Source organism: Vulpes lagopus, chromosome 7 (genome assembly GCF_018345385.1).
Source record: "Vulpes lagopus strain Blue_001 chromosome 7, ASM1834538v1, whole genome shotgun sequence".
NCBI lineage: Eukaryota > Metazoa > Chordata > Mammalia > Carnivora > Canidae > Vulpes > Vulpes lagopus.
The window spans coordinates 30827667-30852884 of NC_054830.1; the positions used below are offsets into that span (position 1 = coordinate 30827667).

At 41.0% G+C, this 25218-nt stretch overlaps 2 protein-coding genes across 5 annotated transcripts in view; one reads left to right on the forward strand and one right to left on the reverse strand.

Moving 5' to 3' along the window:
- Window positions 1-1251: 1251 nt before the first annotated feature.
- Window positions 1252-24968, reverse strand: THOC7 (THO complex 7). 3 transcript variants are annotated; one of them, XM_041763952.1, is made up of 8 exons: window positions 24799-24968; window positions 8415-8532; window positions 7272-7399; window positions 6879-6980; window positions 4490-4547; window positions 2650-2716; window positions 2499-2568; window positions 1252-1439 (listed from the first exon to the last, which is right to left on the reverse strand). In XM_041763952.1, exons 1-8 carry the CDS (start codon window positions 24815-24817, stop codon window positions 1372-1374), a joined length of 630 nt encoding a protein of 209 aa, XP_041619886.1. In that variant the 5' UTR covers window positions 24818-24968; the 3' UTR covers window positions 1252-1371. The 3 variants fall into 3 exon arrangements, with proteins under 3 accessions (XP_041619886.1, XP_041619887.1, XP_041619885.1); XM_041763953.1 differs by lacking the exon at window positions 24799-24968 and adding an exon at window positions 24381-24788 and having other exon boundaries at window positions 6879-6965; XM_041763951.1 differs by lacking the exon at window positions 24799-24968 and adding an exon at window positions 24381-24689.
- A 149-nt stretch (window positions 24969-25117) lies between these two features.
- ATXN7 (ataxin 7) overlaps window positions 25118-25218 on the forward strand; it is a 143252-nt gene continuing 143151 nt past the window's right edge. Inside the window, exon 1 of one of the 2 annotated variants that reach the window (XM_041764447.1) lies at window positions 25118-25166. The gene's annotated coding sequence lies outside the window, so the exon portion shown is untranslated. The remainder of the gene's footprint in view (window positions 25167-25218) is intronic. The other variant, XM_041764448.1, reaches the window with a different exon arrangement.

The window sequence follows — 25218 nt, forward strand, 5'->3', positions numbered from 1 at the left end:
AAAATCCTCTTTTTGAAAAATTGATTTTTAATTCTGAGTCAATGTTAGTAAATTTTTGCTTCATAATTCTTACTAGTATTGGAAAACAGAAATACTTATTAGGGCATAGCAACTCTGCAAAGAAATTTCTCCCAGGATTTGCCAGATGAAATTAGAGGAAGCATTTAAAGGTATTATGACACTTTTAATATGACTACTACTGAGCTAAATTTAAACTTTCATACTTACAAAGATAAGAATTCTTATTAAAATTACAAAAATGTAACACTGTTTAAGGTATGATTCGTGCAAAGAATTAAAACAAGTGGGTAAGGGTGGAACCTAACAAGTATTGAACATTAAATTCACTACTTAAGAAAATTACAACTGATTCAGCCTTAGCTCAATTGTTAGGATCATTAAATCCTTCATGCAAGATTGACTATCTTAACAGACTATTTTTCTGAGACAACTTTTTCTTTGTCCATGTTGTTTCTACTGAAAATGACCGCTAAATAATGAAACAGAAGAAAACTTATCAACAAAATGTTTAACAGCCATACTGCTCAAGTATTACAGAGACTTAGAAAGCAATGTATATTGATTTATTTTGCATCTTGTGATTAGCTCTTACACCACTGATTGTGAGTATGAGGATCTGGAAACCTCTCCCCAGATAAGCACATATCACCAACACTTTGTATACAATTTCACAAGTTCACAGCCCTCATAAAGTCTGTTCATGAACTCCATTTTCAAAGGTGGTTAACAATTTCCAGATTGACTCATTTTTTTCACACATATCCTAGAAATGCTACTTTTTCACAATCTTTAACTTATTTTATAAGCAAGCCAGTCTCACCAGTTAAAAACTACTTAGAATACTAATGAACACAAACACAAACATATCTGGCTTGAAAACATTTTATTAAACATTTCTGGGTATTGCTTCCTCTTTTAAGAATAAAAAAGACATTTCAATACAAACAAATCTTTTTTTTTTTAAGAATTTTTTAAAAATTTATTTATTCATGAGAGACACAGAGAGAGAGAGAGAGAGAGAGAGAGAGAGAGAGGCAGAGACACAGGCAGGGGAGAAGCAGGCTCCACGCAGGGAGCCCGACATGGGACTTGATCCCGGGTCTCCAGGGTCACGCCCTGGGCTGAAGGCGGCGCTAAACTGCTGAGCAACCCGGGCTTCCCCAATACAAACAAATCTATACTGAAGTTTTTCTCTTTTGTGTAAAGAAATATGAATGAACTGTGCATTAATATTTGACAGGAAAGTAGTTTACTGCCAAAACTTTAAGTATCTCAAGAACACAAATTCTAAACACACTAGGCGCATGCTGTTACTTCCACATTCTTGGGAATGGTCAACGATTAGCTTGTCTATGGCTTAGGATCTGTTTCTATGCTGGCTTCTTGAGCTTCTTCTACCTCTGAGAGCTTTTCATCATCTGCAATTGAGAAGAACCATGAAACTTCAGTCAAATTTGCTTAAATTACATGTTTAATGAATACATGACAACATTTTTATCCTTTATTAGGTGATATATTTGAAACAAAAATGGCAAAATGGCAGCCTATAACTGTCATCAGCTCACACAGTGTTTGGTTTTAAAAATGCTGTTTTGGTTGCTGGTGTTCATTAGTTAACTCAAAATGTAAAATCTATGTGATAGGATACATTAAAAAAAATCTAGGTTTTAGGTTTTTCTTAAAAACATAAGAAAAAAAAACAATAAAGAGGTCATGTAACATAGAAATTTCCAGTTGGAGGGCAGCCCCAGTGGCACAGCGGTTTGGCGCCACCTGTAGTCTGGGGTGTGTGATCCTGGAGACCCAGGATCGAGTCCCACATCGGGCTCCCTGCACGGAGCCTGCTTCTCCCTGTCTGTTCCTCTGCCTCTCTCTTTCTGTGTCAATAAATAAATAAAATCTTAAAAAAAAAAATTTTCCAGTTGGAGACAGTCAATACAAGGAGCAGGTCTCCAGTTCCCCAAAGCACCTTCTATTCACTGACTATGCAAATGAGCTTATGCACTAATTACTTCACTCACTCACCACTGCCTGCCTGGGTCCTGAATTGTTACTTCATAGCAATAAACTATAATAACCAAGAAGAGTTCCAAATCTATCATCCTTGACTTTCTTAATGTGGACCACTGGATGCGTATTTTAACTCATGTATTACTACACATTCAGGCTTTCCTGCATATACGCAGAAAGCTGAATAGCATGAATACCTTCTAACATCATCCAGCTATATACTTCTGTTCTGAAACTGAAGGTGTACACTCTCAATAAGACGTATATTTTAAAAGGCACGGCCCTGGATCACCTAAAAGTCTAAAACCTCCCATTCGTAAAGGGGAAGGACAGGAAACCTGCATGGTCATCAGTCCCTGACTATGATCAAATCCTGTCAGGTAGAAATAGCAACAAATCCCTGGCCTGGCTGGGTAGTAATTTCCTTGGTCATTATAAATATTCATACTGTGACTATTTCTACTTACTTTCTAGTGTTTGCTGAAGTTCGTGGATGGTACTAAGTAGAACGTGAAACTGTTTCCGTCTCAATTCCAGCTGTATTAATGAGAAAAAATTAATACACATTGATCTATACACATATACATGTTACAGAGAATAATATATGTGTGCAAATACCTTATCTTCAACACTTTCTTTAATATGTGAAAGATGCTCTAGTTCTTTTCCCAAGGACTCTAGTTCCCTGAAAATAATAAAACAGTATTATAGTTTGCTAATTGGGGGAACAGAATTCAAAATTAATACCTAACTTTTTAGTTACTAAGTAGTATTTTAAAAATTTTAAAAAAGGGCAAGAAATGGGACTGCCTGGGTGGCTCAGTGGTTGAACGCCTCCCTTCGGCCCAGGGTGTGATCCTGAAGTCCCAGGATCAAGTCCTGCATCGGGCTCAATGCAGGGAGCCTGCTTCTCTTTCTGCCTGTGTCTGTGCCTCTCTCTCTCTCTGCCTGTGTCTGTGCCTCTCTCTCTCTCTCTCTCTCTCTGTGTGTGTGTCTCTCATGAATAAATAAATAAAAATCTTAAAAAAAAAAAAGGATAGGAAATTATTATACCCCATTATGATGAAAGTTTTAAAGATTTTATTTATTTATTTATTCATGAGAGACGCAGAGAAAAAGAGGCAGAGACATAGGCAGAGAGAGAAGCAGGCTCCCTGCAGGGAGCCCGATGTGGGACTTGATCCCAGGACTCTAGGATCATGCCCTGGGCGGAAGGCAGGCACTCAACCGCTGAGTCACCCAGGCGTCCCCATGATGAAACTTTCAAGCTAGGGATGATTTCTTCTTAAATTCTAAGTATGCACTTTTTTCTTATTAAATCAAATTTCTAGATAATTTTTAAAACATAGGAAAACACAGATAACAGATTATCACACCCCAAGAATTGGTAACTTTTAATATTTTATCATACTTATTTGACAAAAAATGTCTGTCTTGTTTCTTTTTTCTCCCTTGGTAAAAGAAATAAAACATTGCAGATTAACTTTGAAATCTTCTTAGAACCTTATTGGCTGTCCTCTATACCAGACCTTTTCTCCTCCTCTGCTCCCTACTCACGCAATTACTGTATCATTCCAATCCTTTTTATATATATATTTTTTTTATTTATTCATGAGAACACAGAGAGAGGCAGAGACATAGGCAGAGGGAGAAGTAGGCTCCCGGTGAAGAGCCCAATGTGGGACTTGATCCTAGGACTTCGGGATCATGCCCTGAGCTGAAGGCAGATGCTCAACCACTGAGCTACCCAAGTGTCCCCCAATCCTTTTCCATACATATATTTGTTTCTCTAAATAATATATGGTATCAGTATATAATGGTGGGTAGCTTTTATAAATGGTTATTATTCTGCATGTGTTACAGAGACTTAGGAGTAACTTAAAATTCATTACATCTTCTGTTTTTCTTTTCACTGACTATGTTTTTGAGATCTGAGTTTTAAAAAGTATGTATCTAAAAAAAATAGTGTGTATCTAGTTTGCTCTTTTAAATTGCTCATTTAGGGACACCTGGGTGGTTCAGTGGTTGAGCGTCTGCCTTTGGCTCAGGTCATGATCCCAGAGTCCTGGGATCAACTCCTGCATCGGGCTCCTAATGGGGAACCTGCTTCTCCCTCTGCCTATGTCTCTGCTTCTCTCTCTGTGACTTTCATGAATAAATAAATAAAATCTTAAAAAAAAAATAAACAGCTCATTTAGTATTCTATTATATAACCATACCACATTCTATTTATCTATTTTTGTTTGATATATATTATATGCATTTAATTTAGAATATAGACAGTAAGATCAGAGGAAGGAAAAAATTCAATCAAGCGGTAATAGAATATGTAATTTGGAAGATCTGAACCCTTCCTTCTGAAACAAATTATGTACTTCTGTAAAACTGGAATACATAGACTAATATGTAAATATTTATATATAAAGATAGTTCCTTTCAAAGTAAACTCTAAACTTACCTTAATGTCTCATGCCTGTCTGGATGGTGCTGGATCACTTTTGCTAAAGCATCATATTCTGAAAGATATAAAAATATTTAACAAATTAAGGTTTCTTTGAACATGGATATGAAAAAAATGGACACCTGCACCCCAATGTTTATAGCAGCAATGTCTACAATAGCCAAACTGTGGAAGGAGCCTCGGTGTCCATCGAAAGATGAATGGATAAAGAAGCTGTGGTCTGTGTATACAATGGAATATTACTTAGCCAATAGAAATGACAAATACCCACCATTTGCTTTGACATGGATGGAACTGGAGGGTGTTATGCTGAGTGAAGTCAATCAGAGAAGGACAAACATTATATGGTCTCATTCATTTGGGGAATATAAAAAATAGTGAAAGGGATTAAAGGGGAAAGGAGAGAAAATGAGTGGGAAATATCAGTGAGGGTCACGGAACATGAGACACTCCTAACTCTGGGAAAGGAACAAGGGGTAGTGGAAAGGGAGGTGGGCGGGGGGATGGAGTGACTGGTGACGGGCACTTGACGGGATGAGCACTGGGTATTATGCTATATGCTGGCAAATCAACACCAATAAAAAATATACAAAAAAAAGCTAAATGTCAAAAAATATGGAAAAATATATCATGATTACTGGTTTTGGAAATAAAATGCAAAATGACTATAAAAAAAAACACAACAAAAAATCAAAACACTGAGGGATGGAAAGAGTACTGCCAATATCACTTGGTTCAACTCTAACTATAATGGTACATGATTTCAAAACTGTTCCAAACAAGGACTTTTGCTCCCACTCTATTTTTCCATTCACTTATCCTTGGGCAGGATATGAGGCCAGCATAGTGTAAGTGAATTTAGGCTATTTATTGATCATTAAGTGCACCGATTCTAAAGAGGATCTTCCTCACTATTTGCCCAGCAAAGAAAAGATCTGCGGGGTAAATATATCCTACCATTCATTTCAGATCTTAGCAATGGCAAATTATACTTCTCATTCTCATTCTAAAGGTAAAGATTTCAGCAACTTAGAAACAATTTAAAATTCAGAAATGATAAAATTCCTTCTTTCTTTTCCATTGAGACTTCCAAGTTTCCCTGTTATTTCCTGTTAACCTTGACCTGATGAATGGCAGCATTCATTTAAAAGCCTCAACTAATCGAGAAAAACACTGTGAAACCTTTTCAAATGATTTTAGATTGATAATAATTACCAAATAAGTTGGTAAATCCTGCTGTAAATTGGCCACCGAACTTGACCACTTGTATTTTAGAACAAGTTCAAAACCAAACTTTTTAAAATAAGGAACCAAAGATCTTAATTGGCTCATTAAAAAGTAAAATTTATTGTTTTGGAAATCAGCATTTTAATTCAATAAAAGTGTGATTAAAAACATTTTTTTTAGATTACAAAATAATACATGATCAGTGCAGGAAAAAAAGACCAGATGGTCTTTTTAACCCATAAAAACCCACAGCTCCAAAATAATCTTTAACAATTTCCATTTCCTTCTAGTTTTTCATATATAGGTCACAATTATGATTATATATTATATATATATATTTTTTTTGTGTTATATTTTTTATCTTCCTTTCTTTCCATTTACATTCTAGGAGGAGCAATGTCCTGGCCATTAAAATTATTTTGAAATAGTTTTTATGGACTGCAAGGACGACATTACCCTAATTAAAAAACAAAAGAGATCAGGACAAAGCTAAATTTTAACCTTTCTCTTATTAGATATTTAGGCAGCTTGCAACTGTTCATTTGTTTTGTACTTAATAAAAACTCACTGAGCTTAAATTCTTTTCTTTTTTCTGGAAAGTAACTCCATGAAACAAACAAATAACAAACATATAATTTACTTGTGTGAATTGCCTTTGCTGATTAGCCATACCATGACTTAGGCAAAGGGGTCTGAAGATAGTTAAAAAAAAAAAAAAAAAGAATATTTAAGAAATATTTGGATAATTAGTACAATCCAGCAAAAAAAAAAAGTTTTTCAGCATAGCCTTCCTCATCCACTATTTTAAATAATAATACAGTTTTTTTTTTTTAAATTTTTTATTTATTTATGATAGTCACAGAGAGAGAGAGAGAGGCAGAGACACAGGCGGAGGGAGAAGCAGGCTCCATGCACCCGGAGCCCGATGTGGGATTCGATCCCGGGTCTCCAGGATCGCGCCCTGGGCCAAAGGCAGGCGCCAAACCGCTGCGCCACCCAGGGATCCCAATAATACAGTTTTAAAGAATAAGTTTAGCTTCTAATTTTTTTTAATAATGCAGGTTGATTCTTGAAGATTTTACCACACAACATTAAAAACTGCATGAAAATAGTACTCGATAATAAAGTATTTGCACACTAAATCCCACAAAACCCTTACCTTGGCGATTTTTTCGTATTCGCTTTGCTTGAAGAATTTGCTTTTTGCACTCAGCAATTTTTTCATGTGCTCCAGCAATGCTACATTCTATACGAAAAGGTTCTTTTAAAAATAGTTGTAACAACATGTATAATCTCATCCATTTTCAATTTTAAAATGTGTTAAATTCCATTGCTAATAAAATAGATGCTGGTATTTAAAAAACAGCTATAAGCCAAAGTACTGCAATCATACCAGAGTACAGTTTTGTAGCTAACGTTTACAATGTTCTTTCTATTAATATTGTCATTGTTACTATTTTACCACTAACCAAAGAAAAATGTTAGCAGACATTGTCTCCTTTAGACCATAAAAATTAAAATTACACGGAAACATTAATTTACGTTTCTTTACCTATTTCTTTGTAAATTTTTTCATAATTTTCCATTTCTCTGAGATTCATATCATATACCAGCAAAGTTTTGCCCATTGAAAATTCACATTGGGACAGTGTGCTCAGCATACGTTGGTACTGGCTGTATCTAATGAAAAAGAGAAACAGAATGAAGATTTTTTGTGAAATACCAAAGTTGAACCATTCTAGTACAGGCAAAGATTTACCAATTAAATCCTATCAAGTTCTGAATCATTTGCTTTATTTAAAATAATTTAGAATATCTTTCATTTATGTTTAATTTTTCCTAATGTGGTGTACTTGAATTTATAAACTGCTTTAATTACAAGTGCAAAGATAGGCCTGCTGTTCTTACCAATATAAGTTTAAAATACTTTTTAAAAATTTATTTATTTTTAACTTTTTAAAGGGAGAAGCAGACTCCCCCCAGGGAACCCAACATGGGACTTGATCCTAGGACTCCAGGATCACGACCTGAGCCAAAGGCAGATGCTCAACCACTGAGCCACCCAGGTGTCCCACTTTTTAAAATCTTTTAATCAAGATAATTTCTTATTCTCACAATTTTATTTTCACATTTTTTTCACTTTTTATAATGATTTATGTGAAAAGCTAATTCAAGGGAGGGAAATTTTTCTAAGGCAAAAAGTTATTAAATATATATAAAATCTTGCAGCAACTTTATATTAGCTTATTAAAAAAAGAGAAAATTGAGGCACCTGGCTGGCTCAGTTGGTAGCACAGGCAACTCTTGATCTCAGAATTGTGAGTTCAAGCCCCACATTGAGCCTAGAGCTTACTTAAAAAAAAAAAAAAGAAAGAAAGAAAAGAAAAAAATCTGAAAAGAGAAAATTGCATTTAGATATTTTATCTAACTAAATGTTTCTCTGCTAAAAGTGACCAGCTTAATGAGCCAGAATTTAATGCTTGTTTCTTACCACTACACCTTCTGCACATTTTAATAAACATAAAGCAGGCCTCTGAAGAGAAATAAAGGCTAGAAAAATCTATACTTGGATGAACCCAGAGTTGCCTCCACTGGACATTGAAGGTGAGTGAAAATCTGAAATATTGACAGGCCCGTCTATTGGTTTAAACTCTCATCAGGACATTGGTATTGAAACAACAGTGAGATGAAATACCCCTCTTCCTGGGACCCGGAGTTGCACCATTTAATGAAACTTTTCACTAGCAGATTGATTCTTCGATCATCTCCGGCACCATCTCCATCAATTAAGAGACGCTTCCGTATGACTTCGTCTGGAGGGAAGAACAATGTGAATTAAAATGATGATCTGGCCCTTGTTAACTTTCAGGGACAAATAACCAATATCACAACTTATTCATTTATCTAAAAGAAAACCACTGAGATGCAAATATACTTCATGCCACTACACTGTTCACTTAAGATGGTTAAGATGGCAAATTTTAGGTTATGTAGGTTTTATTACAATTTATGTATATGTTTTTTTTTATGTCACTATAAAGACAGTTATTGAGTGTCTATTGTGTGCCAGGCAGTGTACTAGGGATCAGGGTTATCACCTGTGCTCACAGAACTGGAAATCTTCTGCTGGGGTGCTGAGTAGAAATAGTTTTCAGGTAACATCAAGGAAGGAAGACTATGGTTCTTGGAGAGCTTTTGGAAAAACCTGTTCACACAGAAGGAAGGCTGAACTGTTCCTGTCTCTGACTAGTGTGAGGTAGTGGTAAAAGGCACAGAAAGAAAAGATGTGAAAGAGGTAGTGGCAGATTGGGTGAAAATAATGAGAGATGGGTCAGAGAAATGGGAATGGATTTGTAGGAAAAAAAGAGTAATTTAGTTATTACATCTGTGATGTTTCTTTCCCCATGAAGACTTTTTTTTTTTAAACATGTTTGTCTCACTTTGCTCCAAGGGAAAGAAAAAGAAAAAGAAATCAAAGGGCATATAATAACAATGAGTAATAAGTGGAGCTCCAATCTGCCTGTCTGGCAGACCTGAGCTAGTGTTCTTGCTGGACAAAATAATGCTGGATCATGACAAGAGAAAGGGCATATTGAAACCCAAGAAAACATAATTTTTAAAAAAGATTTATTTATTTACGTTAGAGAGAGAGAGAGAGAGAGAGAGAGAGAGAGAGAGAGAGAGAGCTAAAGCATGCCGGGAAAGGGGCAGGAGAGAATCCCCAAGCCAACTCCTCCACTAAGCAGCTAGCTCACATGACTTGAACCAAAACCAAGAGTTGGAGGCTTAACCAACTGAGCCACGTAGGTACCCCAAACATAATTTTCATCTATCAGTTTGGCAAAGATCAAAATACCCAATAAAAAGCATTCACAAGGATACTGAGAAAAACCGCACTTACATTGATGGGATGTAAACTGGTGGGTATTGTAAACACAAAGATGTAAACTCTTTGTGGGGCAAATGGGCTATAACAAACAATATTTAAAAGGCACATATCTTTTTTTTGACCCCAGAGCTCCAATTCTAGGAATTCGTCCCATAGATAACATGTGTACCCAACCAGAAAGATAAATGTAAAGGGATGTTCTTAGTGCTGTTTGTAGTAGGAAGACTGCAAACCTAAACATCTACCAATAAGAGACTGGTTAAGTTATGAAAACTTCATATAATGTAATATATATATATATGCAGCCAATAGTGTAGATGTATACACTGCTGCCAAAAAATCTCCTTTGGTACATGAAGTGAAATGAAAACAAAACAGGTGCAGAGAAGCACACAGTTTGCTGCCATTTGTATAGAAAAGGAGGCGGCTTTGTGTACGTGCGTGGATGCACGTGTGCACATCACACATGTATGTGTGTACTCAGAATATCTTTGGAAGGAACACAAAAAACTGGTGATAGTGGTTTCTTCTGGTGAGAGGGACTACAGAGAGGATGAGAAAAAATTTAATTTTCTGTATTGTTTCACCAAATTGTGTTTGCTTTTCACCACGTGCATGCATTATTATTTTTTAAATGAATTTTAAAGTGTGAATAATTCCTGGAGAGCCTGCATGATGAATCAACAGCAAAATCTTTAAACAATAGTTCCTGTGCGTAGGCAGAAGTATTTTTGAGTGCAGGTGCAGTGGAGATAAACTTTTGGAAGGCAGGTGGCTGCAGTTTTAAAATCTGTTCTGTGACATCAGATAAACATTTTTAGAATTGGGTTTTGTTCTCAGAGTCATGGCTTTGACAGGCAGCTCAAGTTATCGATTCATCAGGTATTTTAATTTTACACTTTTAAAATACAAACTAATACTTTCAGTTTTTGACCACCAACAATGTTATTTGAGGAGCCTGAGACAAAACAGTTCTCAAAGAGATTAAAATGCAGAAAATGAATTTTTTTTATTACACATATGCTTTAACTTTGCTAAAAGTAAACCTCCAGCAGGTGAGCAGTCTGATGTTTGACACTGTTCAATTCCTTTCTTTTGTTCAATTTCTCGTTTTCTTATCTCTGCTCTCCCATACCCCACCCCTGAACAAACCCCATCTTCCTCCCGAATACCTGGGCATCCTACTTTATTGAGGACCAGGGATAATAGGGAACAGCACAATTGGAGAATAAATACCCTAAGGGGGAAACTACTACCACTGCTGGTTTTTCAAGAGCTTTTTAAGTTTTGGTGACTAACTAAAAATGTTTCAAGCACATTTTGTGATCATTCCAGCTGCATATTTAAGATCTATGTACTTTGGGAATCCCTGGGTGGCTCGGTGGTTTAGCGCCTGCCTTCGGCCCAGGGTGTGATCCTGGAGTCCCGGGATTGAGTCCCACGTCAGGCTCCCTGCATGGAGCCTGCTTCTCCCTCTGCCTGTGTCTCTGCCTCTCTGTCTCTCATGAGTAAATAAATAAAATATTAAAAAAAAAAAAAGATCTGTGTACTTTTATATATGCAATATCCCAATTATAAAAGTTTTTGAAAAGTGTTTAGAACACTGTACAGGCCAAATAACCTTGGGGAAAAGGTTCATGAGGACCAGTCCTGTGTCTTAATCATTCTGTTTCCTCTCCAACCTTTCACATGGGTCTTTACACTTCTGGTGGTCAATAAATATTTTTAAATTAGACGTGTGGTGCCTGCCTGGGACCATTTGCCCTCCACAGAGCTTTCTTTCTTTCTTTCTTTTTTCAAAGATTTTATTTATTTATTCATGAGAGACACAGAGAGAGAGGCAGAGAGAGAGAGAAGCAGGCTCCATGCAAGGAGCCCGACATGGGACTTGATCCCGGGTCTCCAGGATCACGCTGAAGGCAGTGGGCTGAAGGCAGTGCTAAACCACTGAGCCACCTGGGCTGCCCAGAGCTTTGTTTCAATAAAATACTAACAAGGACCAGCAGGCAACTATTTTATTTTCAGGTCCGAAGCAGAGATTTCTCTTCTTGTACAAAAGACATGAATACTTGATCCATGAGCAGATGTGTCCATAGGGTACTGGAGTGGTTCTGAGGATGTGAGATAAAGACCTGACCTCTTTTGCTCTGGGTAGAGAAATAACATGTATATGAACACACATGCAGAGGAGGCTAGCATTGTTGAGTGAGTGATGCAGAAATGCACCAAAAGAGATTAGGAGGACAGCAACTTTTGGCTTGGGGGAATCAGGGCAAGTGCAATTTGGGCGCTCATTTCATACTTAAAAATCATCAATCAATGGGGTGCCTGGGTGGCTAGTTGGTTAAGCATCTGACTCCTGGTTTTCTGCTCAGGTCCTGATCTCAGGGTCATGTGATTGAGCCCTATGTTGGACTCTGCACAGAGTCTGCTTGTCCCTCTCCTTCTGCTCCCTCTCTCCTCACGTTTTTTTTCCCCCTCTCTCTCTCAAATAAAAATAGAATAACATCTTTACAAAAATTATCAATCAAGAAATCTAAAAAGTATTTTAACAACATCTACCTAAACTTCAAAGAACATATACCCTTTGGTCCAACAATTCTAGATATGCTTGCCTGTATGCAATATGACTATGTCCATGGACCAGGCACTATATAAATTTTGGTACAAGAATATCATGGAATACTATGAAGCCATAAAGAAAAAACAAAAAGTGAGGAAATGTTTATGTGCTTATACAGAGAGATCACTTAAGATAACTTGATAAAAGAGCAAGGTGAAGAATAGTATGTATAGCATGTTTCTTTCACACATGGATTTTAAATGAGGGGGGAAATGAGAATATATGCTTATATTCATACAAATACCCTGAAATGAGATACAAGAAATAAAAGGGGTTATCAAGGGAGAGGGTCAGTGTAAGTGGAATAGAGAGCAGGCTGGGAGATGGGGACATATCTTTTTGTATTATTTGACTTTTGAACCATATGAGCACTCACAATCTGTTAGCCGTTGTTTATAAAAGAAAGTTATGATTATGATGATGGTATCACAGGTGTCTGCATATGTGCAGATGTATCAAATTGTACATATTAAATATGCAGTTCTTTGTATAAAATTATTCCTCATAAAGCTATTTAAAGGGGGGGGGCACCTGGCTGGCTCAGTCGGTAGAGCATGCAACTCTTTTTTTTTTTTTTTTTAAAGATTTTTATTCATTCATGAGAGACAGAGAGAGAGAGAGGCAGAGACAAGGCAGAGGGAGAAGCAGGCTCCACGCAGGGAGCCTGACGTGGGACTCGAACCCGGGTCTCCAGGATCACACCCTGGGCGGAAGGCAGGCGCCAAACCGCCGAGCCACCCAGGGATCCCAGCATGCAACTCTTGATCTTGGGGTTGTCAGTTAGAGCCCCACACTGGGTATAGAGATTATTAAAAAAAAATAAAATCTTTGGGGAACCTGGGTTGCACAGTCAGTCGAGCCTCCAAATCTTGATTTTGGCTCTGGTTGTGATCGCAGGGCCTGAGTGGGGCTCTGTGCTCAACATGGAGTCTACTTAAGACTCTCCCTCTGCCCCTCCCTCTGCAAATAAATAAATCTTAAAAATATCTTTAAATAAATAAATATTTTAATAAGAGGAAAAAAATTAAAAAGCAAGCTAAAGTTCCTTCCCTGTCCCTATCCTAGGCAGGGAGAAGAAAGCTGTGAGCTCTAGTAGAGGTGGAAAATGAAAGTCTGGATGTGGAACATGTGAATATTAGAACATTAAAAAGGTTGGACAGATCTTGGGACCTAAGGACAAAAAGACAGAGGTAAGAAAGTGGGAGTCTGCACTAGTGAATGCCATACTAGTGGACTTGGACCTTGCCGGTAGGCAGCTAAGAGTTGCTTAAGATTTAGGAGCAGGATTTTCTAGGAGGATTAAGCTGATGGCAATGTACAAAATGGACTGCAGCTGGGAAAAGCCTAAAGGCAGGGAATCTATTAGAAGGCTTCCAAAGCACATGCAGTAGGAGCTAAAATGGCATGAAAGTAAGAAATTAGAATCACAAGTCCTGGGGCAGGTTAGGACGAACAGAGACTAGGTTAGGAAAAGGCAGGGGCTGATGCCAAGGTGCCATGTGTAGGATTGTGGTAGATCCAATTCTGGTAGCACCAGATTCCCTGTCCCAGGTCCTTCTCCCAATTCAGCCCTATCCCTCTTCCCTCCAAGGGCATTTCCTTTCTTCATAGCCAAACCCCTGGGCCAAGGTCAAAAAGTGGGGCCAATGTTCTGGTTAGTCCATATAGGCTTTACTTTGTGTGTGTGTTTTGGGGGGGGGGGGGACGACACCAAATTTCACTTCATCTGTAAAATGGGAATAACATATTTACTATGAAGGAATGCTGTGAAACTTTATGGGAATGAAACTATACAAAGGAGCACAAGGCCTTTTTGATGGGAAAACAAAACAAAACAAAACAAAAACAGCTATCCGTATATTTATGTTAAATTTAATCCACAACTTGTATCATCCTGAAAACGTTGAAAAATGAGTGAACACCATGAAAGGTATATTTAAAGATATATAAATACATCTGTATAACCGTGTAGATCTATATTATGTACTTTGGTATTCAGTTTTGCCTATGTAAGATATCTCCCAAACTTGATTCTGTCTCAAGCTTCATATTGTAAAGTCACAGTGCCATGTTGTAACACAGTATAGAGAGTTGTTGCCTCAACGATTCTCTGGTAATAAAAAACTCTGAAATAACCAAATAAAATACAGAGCACTGCTCCAGCAGCAACAAAGTAAAACAAAAGGTAAAGATGGCAGCTTGAAAACAGACTATCCTTTTTATTTTTTTAAAAATTTTATTTATAAAAAAAAATAAAAAATAAAAAATAAAAATTTTATTTATTTATTCATGAGAAACAGAGAGAGAGAGAGAGAGAGAGAGAAGCAGGCTCCTTGCAGGAAGCCGGACGTGGGACTCGATCCCAGGTCCCCAGGATCACACCCTGGGCTGAAGGCAGCGCTAAACCACTGAGCCACCCGGGCTGCCCAGCCTAACCTTTTTAAATGTAAAGAACGGCTGCTGATGGTTCCTAATGCAGATGACATGAGCTTTATCATTTTTAAAGGTACCTCACCAATTAGCACTAGACCAAACACACCTACAACATATGACTTCATAAATTATCATCATTCTTTAAGCTCTCTATAAGCAACTTAAATATTAATATTATTAATTCTGGCAGGCCTTGGCCCACCCTATAAAAACAGTAAGCATGGCTTAGAAACTCTTTTAATGATGTTATCAATATTATTCCTTAGTCATCATGATTGCTTTCTTTACCTACTATGAGGATCAGTGCTAGCTGGAAAAGCTTTTAACCCTAAATGCCTAACATCTGCCCCAAGAATACTGCTTTTCCACCTGATTTTAGGCTTGTAGGAAGAATTCTTACTGGATTCAGTTACAGTTGTACTGTAATTATACCCATCAAATGTCTGCCTGCTATTCAGAATCAATTTAAAATCAGTTATGAAACATGTATGCTCATTAAGCAAACATTTGCTCATTAATTTGGGATACATTTTAGATCTTTGTCTTATATGCTGACCTATACCTAGAAAAAAAAATGTGATTACTAAGGCACTAAATAAGCCTCAAAAAGTCCTTTCAAGGAGTTAGATTTTTAATACCCCAACTTTCCATAAACAGAGAGGCAGGAAGAAATGACTGCTTTACAGTCACTAGACCAAGTCTCCTTCTCCAAGCCTCTGGTCTCAGATGACACTGCCATTTTAGCTGTGTTCTCATTTTACCACGGAAAGGACAATCTCTCATAAACCTCGACTAACATTCCTTTCAAAACCCATCATTGCTATTCCCTCACAGGAGCTATTAAGACCTTGATTACAAAACAAGTTTTCAGAACATCTTGGAGGAAATATTCAAAAGAGGAAAAAGGAAAACAATTTGGAAGATAATGGTAGGCCAACTTTCAAAACTTCCTTTTTAAGGGATAGGTCAAAGCTTGACAACCAGTAGCAAGAACTTCAAGGTTAATGTAACCTACTGCTCAGGCTAAGCTACCCTCAAGCCGGCCTCCCGAAACTGCAAGACCTCACAGCATAGCAATCTCACCTGCGTTTAGGAAAGAGGAATCCTGTGACCTACCAGTGAAGATTAGCATTTCCTTTCTAAAAGCAGTTTAGCAAGTAATTCTGTTAGCATGGAAATGCACCATTGTTTTTTTTCTTGGTGTTCCTAAACACTATGGATCCAAACTGAAAAGTATGGGAAAGGACAACAAATTATTTAACACTTTGAGACAGGATGAATTTGAAACAGCTGGCTACTAAGAGCAACGTAGCACTATGCATCAAAAATAAAAGTACAAAAAAATAAAAAAAAATAAAAGTACATATATTCTTTAACCTGTCTTCTAGAAATTACTCCCACAGGTATGTGAAGACATCTATACAAATATCCCCATTGGAATACTAATTGTAAGAGTAAAAAACTGGACATAACTAAATGTTTAGTGGAGAATTAATTTTTCCTAAAGATATGAGAAAAAGAGAGAGAGCATCCTTCACGACGGGGGTGTGGCCGGGGATGGGGTGGGGAGGGAGAAGCTGTCTCCCTCCTGAGCAGGGAGCCTGATACTTTTTTTTTTTTTTTTTTAAGATTTTATTTATTCATGACAGACACAGAGAGAGAGAGAGACAGAGACACAGGCAGAGGAAGAACCAGGCTCCATGTAGGGAGCCCGACGTGGGACTCGATCCCAGGCCTTCAGGATCACACCCCAGGCCGAAGGCGGCGCTAAACCGCTGGGCCACCAGGGCTGCCCCTGATATGGGTCTTGATCCCAGGACGCTAAGAGCATGACCTGAGCTGAAGGCGGACGTTTAACTGACTGAGCTACCCAGGTAACCTGAGAATTTTAAAAATATAATAGAACACTACACATTTATACAAAAGAATGAGGTATAAAGAGCTCAAGATATAATGATTACAGAAGTATAACACATAGAAGAGTGTGTAAATGTTTGCATAAAACTTTAAAGTATATATAATTAGTGGCCAACCAACTAATATATACATAATGCTTGCAATATGCTAAGTGTTTTTTTACATATAAACACACTTAACCTGTGCAATAGCCCTATAGATATTGTTACCCCTATTTTAGCTGTGAAGGAACTGAAAGTTAGTTGCTCAAATTAAATGTCCCTGGAAGTAAGGAGTAGAGCTGAGACTCAAACTAACAAGCTTGGCACCAGAGAAGGTGTTCTTTACCCTTTACAGGCACTTAAAAATCATTCTGAAAAGATACACTGAAGACCAGTTTATAGTGATTACTTCTGAAGAAGGATTAGCCATAGAAGGTGAAGAGGGGAGGGTTTTCACTTGTCACTTGGTGCGTCTTCTCTTGAATTGTCTGACACACATTACTTTTCTTTTAAAAAAACACCAATACTGGTTATCTGTAAAGTGAGCTGATTGGTCATTCTTAGTTACTTTTCTCCGTTTCTTCTACATTGTAAGCTCTATTCTATGTTCTTTAATAAATCTATGATGTGTTAAGAAAAAAAACTGCCTTGACTTATGACAAGAGGAGAGACTAGGGCCATGTAAAAACAGTGTGCATGCAGATTCCTTTTAGATTTATCATTAAATCACCACTGCTCATGGGTTATTAAGCTGAATTACTTATGGCTCATTGCTTTAGATTACTTATGGTAAAATAACATGTAGCCCCTCCTTTCAAGAAGCTTAAAATCACTAAAACAATTTTGAAGGCCAACAATATTAAGTCACAAAACTGCAGTGGAAAGAACAGTAAATAATATGGTTTGCTTTCTCCATGTAAATATTGATCTCTCATGAAATACTTAGGGCTAAATACATGGTAATGTCCAAGTCAATTACTTAAACAAAAATGAAATACATTTTTTTAAAAAAAGAAAAATAGTGTTCAGGTCCTTCTGTTTTTCTCTAGACTTACTTAAATGTTTAGAGTGTGGAGCTAATAAAGTCAAGGTTGAAACTCCAATCTTGCTTTGAGAAACCATTTATCTTGGCTAAAGAAACATTACTTAATAGTTGCCCTGCATCAGTAACCCCTGTGCTGGGATCACAGCCAACAGAACCAAGTGGTCAAATCCATTGGCACTAGTGAAAAAAAGAAAAAGCCAAACAAACTCCGTGACCACAAATGTCCAATTAACATTGGATCAGCAATGGAAATAGGAGTAACAGCAGCAGCAGGCACTTATACAGCATTTATACATTCCTATCTGAGGACCATACATCTTATTTGTTCCTTTCACTTTGAAGAGTGTCCTAGTTTGGACAAGAGATTGAATAGTCAATTCTGAAGTGCTTTACCTATATCATCACACCTCACCATTGAAGAAACCCTAGAAAGTATGTATTATTATCTTCCTTTTGCAGATGAGTAGTGTCAGCTCTGCCATAGGGCAAGATACACAATCACATTATTAGAAATCCATAGTCCAGTTCCATTATTCTGTCACATTGTTCATAGGCATGTTAAAAACAATTATCTTAAGTTTTTTTTTTTAATTTTTTATTTTATTTTATTTTATTTATGATAGTCACAGAGAGAGAGAGAGAGGCAGAGATACAGGCAGAGGGAGAAGCAGGCTCCATGCACCGGGAGCCTGACGTGGGATTCGATCCCGGGTCTCCAGGATCGCGCCCTGGGCCAAAGGCAGGCGCCAAACCGCTGCGCCACCCAGGGATCCCTATCTTAAGTTCTAACAAGCATATATTCAAGCCTTATACTTTCTAATCAAAAGCTCAAAACATATATACAATAGAATATTACTCAGCTATACAAAAGGAAATCTTGTCATTTGTAAAACTATGGATGGACCCTGCGGGTATTATACTAAATGAAACAAGTCAGAGAAAAACAAATACCATATGATTTCACTTATAAGTGGCATCAAAAAAACAAATGAACAAACAATCCAAAAAAACCAAAACAAAAACAGGTGTCTTTAGAGGGACAGGGTTATTGGAGGGTGGGCGAAATGAGGGAAGGTCAATTGTATGGTGATGGATGGTAATTAGACTTACCATGACAATCACTTCTGTAGTGCATACAGATATCAAACTATGTTATACACCTGAACCTAATGTTATATACTAATTTTACTTCAATTAAAAAAAAAATACTGTCAAAACCAACAAGCTGTATTCAATGGAATGTACAGTCATACTCTGCTCCCAGCTACCTCCTTCTCATCTCCCATCTGTGCTCTGGCACACTGATGTATGTACATAGTATTCTCGGTACTGCAGAAGGTGCTTCTGAGTGGCTCGGTCAGTTTAGCATCTGACTCTTGATTTCGGCTCAGGTCGATCTCAGGGTCATAAGATTAAGCCTTGTGGTGGCTGGAGTTGGGTGTGGAGCCTGCTTAAGATTCTCTCTCTCTCAAAAAAAAAAAATGCTTCTGAAATGGTTTTTATCAGGGTCTAACACCATTTAACACCCTTTAAATTGGGATGCCTGGGAGGCTCAGTGGCTGAGTGTCTGCCTTTGGTTCAGGTCGTGATCCCGGAGTCCCAAGATCTAGTGCCACTTTGGACTCCCTGCATACAGCCTGCTTCTCCCTCTGCCTGTGTTTCTGCCTCTCTTTCTCTCATGAATAAATAATTTTTAAAAAAACCTTTAAATTAACACATACAAAATGCAAACTGTAAACAGTTTAACAGTGACAACATAATGCTGGGGTGGCAACTGGGAGGAGACAGAATGGCTTTGCCAAGAACTAGCTATGTGACAGTAAGTCACTCACTTCCCAGGACCTTTTATTTTTCCATCTATAAGATGGCAGTGCTGGTGAGAATATCTACAGTTCAGGATCCATAGATGACAATATCATGTCTCTCTCTCCCTCCCTCTGAGGTGGGCAGTTCCTCAAATTAACCAAAGTGTCTTTGTACAGAACTTCTCCAAGAATCCTAGTCCGACTAGACAGGCAAACTGGTAGGCAAGGATTACGAGGGGACAGCATCCTGCCAGGTACCTCAAACTTGAAATAGGACATCAGCTGTCCTTTTAGCTCAAGACAGGTAGTGGTACTCCTTCAAGAACTTTGCAGGATGACTGAGCTATTCAGTCACTCCTGTCTTTGCTGCCATCATCCTAATCCAAACCCACCGGGCAGCCCTGGTGGCGCAGCGGTTTAGTGCAGCCCAAGGCGTGACCCTGGAGACCCTGGATCAAGTCCCATCAGGCTCTCTCTGTATGATGCCTGCTTCTCCTCTGCCTGTGTCTCTGCCTCTCTCTCTCTCTGTCTCTATGAATAAATAAATAAAATCTTAAAAAAAAAGTCTATTGAGGTTCTCTGTTCATTTAAAAAAAAAAAACCCACCTTGACTCTCAAAACACTTCTCACTGGCCTCCCTGCTTCCATTCTTACCTTCCTAAAACCCATTCCCTATACAGCAACCTAGAATGATCAAAAAGAAGTATGGGATTACTAATTTTTCTGCTTAAAAGCTTCCAATCATATCTAAGTACCCACAGAAGACAATCAAACCTCCTTTCCATGGTTTAGGTGGCTCTGGGCAAGCTCCTGTTTACTTCTCCTTTGGTATCACACTCATCCTGACCCACCAGGATACCACCCCTTATCTTATTCCTTATCTTCTTTACAGGGCAGAGCTTATTTTTGCCTCAGGCCCTTGCACTAGTTGTAACCTGTCCAGAATCCTTTCCTGGACTCTTCGCAGGGTTGATGCCTTCAGGCCTTACTCTAAAGGTCATTTTTCAGAAAGGTCATCATACTTGACTGTTGGCAGCCCTCTTCCATTGTGGTCTTTCATATTCCATCCAGTTTGTTCTCAGAATTTAGGTAATTCCAGAGCTTAATTAGGTTCTTTTATCAGAAATTAACTATTATTTGATTGCATGCTATTGCTTCTGTCCTCCAAGCAGAAGCCGGGTCTTCCTCGGTAGTTTATTGCTGTAGACAGCACCTCGAATTGGACCCAGAAGGTATGCAATACATTGTTGATCAATCATACCCACTACTCACTTCTGCTTTTCTTTTTTTTTTTTTAATTTATTTGTTCATGAGAGACACACAGAGAGAGGCAGAGACATAGAGGGAAAAGCAGGCTCCATGCAGGGAGCCCGACGCGGAACTAGATCCCAGGACTCTAGGATCACGCCCTGAGCCAAAGGTAGATGCTCAACCGCTGAGCCACCCAGGCGTCCCACTTCTGCTTATTTACCAAAATCCCAGTTGATGAAAACCATGTTTACCTGCACAAGTTACTAAGTTACACTTTGTCCATTCTTCTATGACCTAAGTATTCTTAAAACCAATTAGCAAAAAAACCTTATTCTGAAATAAGGCAGAGCAACAGAAGTGTTCAGTTAAACCACCTGACCTACTACTGGCTTTCGGATGCTCTTCTTGAGCCTTCTTTGACCTAGCCAGGGATGTGCTAAGAAACAGCCCTATGATCATCAAGAGGTTAAGGATACGAAACTAGCTTTTCTTTATGCGTACCCTATATATCAACTTTAACTTCAGTGTTTAAATCAGAAAGTGGGGACACCTGGGTGGCTCAGTGGTTGAGCATCTGCCTTCAGCCCAGGGTGTGATCCTGGAGACCCAGGATCGAGTCCCACATCAGGCTCCCTGCATGGAGCCTGTTTCTCTCTCTGCCTATGTCTCTGCCTCTCTCTCTCTCTCTCTCTCTCATGAATAAATAAATAAAATCTTAAAAAAAAAAATCAGAACGTGTTTGTCCTGTGTATCTAATGTTGCCTTCTCTCATGTACACAGGATCACAAGTGGACCAGGTCCTGCCTGTTGGTACGAATTAGTACAAGAGTTACTTCTGGCTGTCTTAATGCGCCAGATTTAACCCACTGCATTCTGAGGATTACCCTACTTCTAACTTCCTCTTGTCTTCCCTCCTCTCAATGCTCTTTTTGCCCTATTTCCTCATGGATTATTTTTTGTTTTCACATTATGGTGAGCTGCCTTAAATATTTTCTAGAATATGTCGTTTAAGTGGATTAAGTATTAAGGGCTACAACAGCAATATATATAAAATAATATGGTTAATAGGTGAAAGGCTAACTTGTTTTAGAAAAGGGAAGAGATGAATATTTGAAGTGGGCCTTGAAGAACAAATGGCAGTTACCAGGCAGAAAAGGGCAATCAATCTGTGCAAATACAGAGATGAAAAAGGCCTCATCAAAGGAAAATGAAGGAGAGAGAAATAGACCAATTCTTACATTGAATGGTGTTTGTTGGGACGCCTGGGTACTCAGCAGTTAAGTGCCTGCCTTCGGCTCTGGTCATGATCCTGGGGTCTCGGGATTGAGTCCCACATCGGGCTCCCTGCATGGAGCCTGCCTGTCCCTCTGCCCATGTCTCTCATAAATAAAATCTTAAAAATAACAGTGCTTGTTGAACATTACTGTATGTTGGACTCAGCGCAAACCACTACAACTTTTATTGCATTTAAACCTCTAAAAAACCCTGAGGTAGATTTTATTTTTTTATTTGACAGAGAGAGAGTGCGCACAAGCGGGCAGAGTGAGAAGAGAGAGAAGCAGGCTCCTCACTGAGCAAGAAGCCATGTGGGGCTTGGCCCCAGGACCCTGGGATCATGACCCAAGCTGAAGGCAGACCCTTAACCGACTGAGCCACCTAGGTGCCCCAGATTTTGTTCTTATCCCCATTTATAAAGAATGAAACTGAGGCTCAAAGAGGTTAATTAACCTATACAAGGTCAGACAGCTTATAAGGGGGAGAGTGGGGTCTCCTGTGGCCTCTAAAGATGTGTGTGTGTGTGTGGGGGGCATTTGACTGAAGTTAATACAGTTACTAAAACTCCTTTCCCATTTCCTGTGTTGACCTACCTTAATGAATACATAGAGAGGTAGCACAATCACACAGTCACTAGACAGAAGCCTGGACTAACCACCAGCCCTTCCCCTCACATCCACTCCCATCATCTCTTACTAGGACTAGTGCAGCAGTAGCTGAGCAACCAGATGCACCATAGTGACGACCATGAACTCTGGAGCCAGACTGCCTGGTTTTGAGCTCAGGCTCTAAACTTTATTCATTGCAAGAACTCGGGCAAGTTGCTTAACCTCCTTGCATCCTAGCATCCTTGCATCTGTAAAATGGAGTTAACAATTACAACACTCCTTGACACATGATGAGCATAAATGTTAGAACTTAACTCCTCTCTTCCCTTTCATTCTTCACCCAGTGGAGTGCAGCGGGTTTTTTTTTTTTTTTTTTTTTTTTAATTTATGATAGTCACAGAGAGAGAAAGAGAGAGAGGCAGCGACACAGGCAGAGGGAGAAGCAGGCTCCATGCACCAGGAGCCCGACGAGAGATTCGATCCCGGGTCTCCAGGATCGCGCCCTGGGCCTAAGGCAGGCGCCAAACCGCTGCACCACCCAGGGATCCCTCTTTTCTTTTCTTTAAATGCAATTCTGACCACACCACACCAATGTTAAAAACTGTTTCCCGTTGCCTCAGAAATCTCTGGCTATAACTTCTTAATTTCTAGCCGGTATGTATCATCTTTGAGTTCTTTCAACACTTTGGGGCCTTTGCACAAGTGGTTCCCCGCCTGGAACACCGGGGTCCAACTACAACTATTTATTCTTTAAAAATGAGATTAAGGGGATCCCTGGGTGGCGCAGCAGTTTGGCGCCTGCCTTTGGCCCAGGGCGCGATCCTGGAGACCCGGGATCGAATCCCACGTCGGGCTCCCTGCATGGAGCCTGCTTCTCCCTCTGCCTCTCTCTCTCTCTCTCTCTCTCTCTGTGTGTGTGACTATCATGAATAAATAAATAAAATCTTTAAAAAAATAAAAAAAAAATGAAAATGAGATTAAAAAGTAACCGTCTTAGGGAAGCCGATCTTCGAGAACGGGTAAGCAAGCTTTGTGACATACGCCTACAGTTCCCAGCCTTGTACCTCCCCCGTGCAGTTAACATTTGCCACCCTTTGAAACTGATTATCCAAGGTGTCTTTCCACCAGACTGGAATCTGGGGGGGGATGGAGATGGGGATGCGGATGGAGATGGGGATGGGGATGGGGATGGGGATGGAGATGGGGATGGGGATGGAGATGGGGATGGGGATGGGGATGGGGATGGGGGGGTAGGTCTTGTCTATGGGTACTGGATCCTGATCCCAAGCAAGGCCTAGCCTAGATAGGATAAATAAAACCGGAATGAGGCCAGGCTGAAATTCCCCACGAAGGTGCTGGACCCTCAAGAGCCTCGCACCCCACCACCTCTTACCACGGACTTAGGCCCGCCGCTCCACTTGCCATTGCACCATTGCAGGCTCCTTAAAGCGCAGACCCCGCGTACTACCCCCAACCTCTCAGCAGCATCTACCCTAACCGGCCGCTGGCTCCTCAGTAAACACAGCGCCCCCAGCCGTGGCCTTCCCAGACGTTAAACAGCGTCCTTCCTCCTTCACTGAGGCCTCCTTAGGCGCCGCCTCCAGCTGCCCACCTCCTCCGAGGCGGCGCCCTAGTCTCCCTCTGACCTCGGGCCCTGGGTCTCCGCCCTCCCCCCCCGCAGACCCAGTCTCGGTCCTGCAGGTCCTGCCCGCAAACCAGCGTCCCGCACACAGATACACGCACCAGCAAACCTGTGGGCTCCCGTCCCCCAGGGGGCCTCACTCCTCCCCGCGTCCCCCGAGGGTCCGGCCCCCGCCCCCGGCCCCGGCCCTACCTCCACGCCGGGGCCGTCGCATCCACACGGCGGCTGGGGCAGAAGGCTCCTCCAGGGTCAGCCCGTGCGCTGGCGCCTCCCCACTGCCCTCTCTCTCCCCACCGGCCCCGAGGCCCCGAGGCCCCGGCGGGCGGCCGGAGCGTCTCCCCGCTTCCTCGCCTCCGCCACTCCGCCCACCCCGAGTGCCCGCCCGCGGCTCCCGGGCCCCACGTGCGCCCCGGCACAGCCTCCCCGCGCCCCGAGCACCAGGCCGGGCGCCCGCGGGCCCCGGGGGGGGGGGCTGGGTCCGGGGAGGGCCCCACGCGCGCCCCCAGCACAGCCTCCCCGAGCCCCGCGCGGCCTCCCAGCAGCGGCCCGGGCGTCCGCGGGCGCCGGGCGCGGGAGGCCCGCGGGTCGGGAGCGGCGGGGGAGGCCTCACCGTCAGTCACGGCTCCCATGGCGTGCGCGGCGGCGGCGGCGGCGGCGGCGGCGCAGGCTGAGGCGGCGGTTGGCGGCGGCGGAGGTCAAACTCCCACAATGCAGCCGGGTAAACAGCCATGGAGGAGGAGGCGGCGGCGCCCGCGGCCGCCCGCTCCGCCCGCTCCGCCGCCTGAGCCGCCGCCTGAGCCGCCGCCGCCGCGGGACCCGCGCTCCCGCGCTCCCCGCGCTCCCGCACTGCCCGGGGGCGGCCGCGGCCGGCGCGTGTGGGGGCGAGGCCGGCGGGCGGCGGCGGCCCCGGCTGCAGCCCCGGCCCCCCCGCCCGGCCCACGCCCAGAGGCCGCCCCGGAGGCCGCCGCCTGCCGCCAGGTGAGCTCGCCCGGCCCGGGGAAGGGTGGCGGCCGCGGCGGGGGGGAGGGGG